General features: G+C 41.8%; 1 gene segment (V, D, J or C); it reads left to right on the top strand.

The window, feature by feature from the left end:
• Positions 1-230: 230 nt before the first annotated feature.
• LOC129676451 (Ig kappa chain V-III region PC 4050-like) lies at positions 231-553 on the top strand (the record flags this gene model as incomplete). The annotated part of the segment is given in 1 exon segment: positions 231-553. A coding segment is annotated over 1 exon segment (323 nt), but the record flags the coding sequence as incomplete, so codon positions are not given.
• Positions 554-984: the final 431 nt, after the last annotated feature.

The following is a 984-nucleotide window of genomic DNA, read 5'->3' as shown; positions in this document are numbered from 1 at the left end:
GGTGCAGGGAAGTGTTGAAAACATCTGCTGTAGCTATGGATGCTTTCCGTGCCTCTGAGATCTTGATCATTGGAATTACAGTATCTTTGATTATTTTTTTTCCTTTTCCAGGCTCCCTTTCATTTTCTCACAGCTCAGAGTGATGTGTGTGATTACTGTCAAAGGAGTCATGTGCCTCACACTGAGATCAGTATATCTGCAACAGTAGTTTTGTGTGTTTGTCATTACAGGTTCCACTAGGAACATTGTTCTGACCCAGTTTCCAGCTTCCTTGACTTTGTCTGTAGGACAAAAGGTCACCATCTCCTGCAGGGCCAGGGAGAGTGTCAATCAATTTGGCATAAATCTTATGCATTGGTATCAACAGAAACCAGGACAGCCTCCCAAACTCCTGATCGTTAATGTGTATAGTCTAGAGTCTGGGATCCCTGCCAGGTTCAGTGGTGATGACGATGAATTAAACTTCACCCTCACCATCCATCCTGTGGAAGCTGATGATGTTGCAACCTACTATTGTCAGCAGGGACTAACACTTCCTCTCACAGCCCTCTAAGTCAAAGCAAAAACCTTCCATGGTCGCTGCACTCTGAAGCCGATTGTCTCAGATGTCTTTCCCATGAGATATCTCAACTAGGGGTCTGCAGAAGGCTTGTTTGAAAAAGGAGGGGAAGTACAAAACAGAAAATTCTCAAGCTCATGAGGGTATTTTTTTTCCCTTGTAATCTTATAATTAAACAATTTTCTTACTAAAAATGATGTCCCTGCTGCTATTTCTTTATTAACAATGTAGTATATTTAATTACATTTCCCCTAGTCTTTTTTCCCCAGCATATATATTTTTCTTTTTTTAAAAATTTTTTATTTAAGTTTTATTAATTACACTTTATTCATTTTGTATCCCCCCATAAGCCCCTCCCTTCTCCCCTCCCGGTCCCCCCTCCCCCCCCTTTCTGCATGCATGCCCCTCCCCAAGTCCACTGATAG

Source organism: Psammomys obesus, unplaced genomic scaffold, assembly GCF_907164565.1.
Source record: "Psammomys obesus unplaced genomic scaffold, mPsaObe1.curated_primary_1811, whole genome shotgun sequence".
In the NCBI taxonomy this organism is placed as follows: domain Eukaryota; kingdom Metazoa; phylum Chordata; class Mammalia; order Rodentia; family Muridae; genus Psammomys; species Psammomys obesus.
Note: the sequence above shows the minus strand (reverse complement) of the source record. Positions and strands in the feature narration are given on the sequence as shown.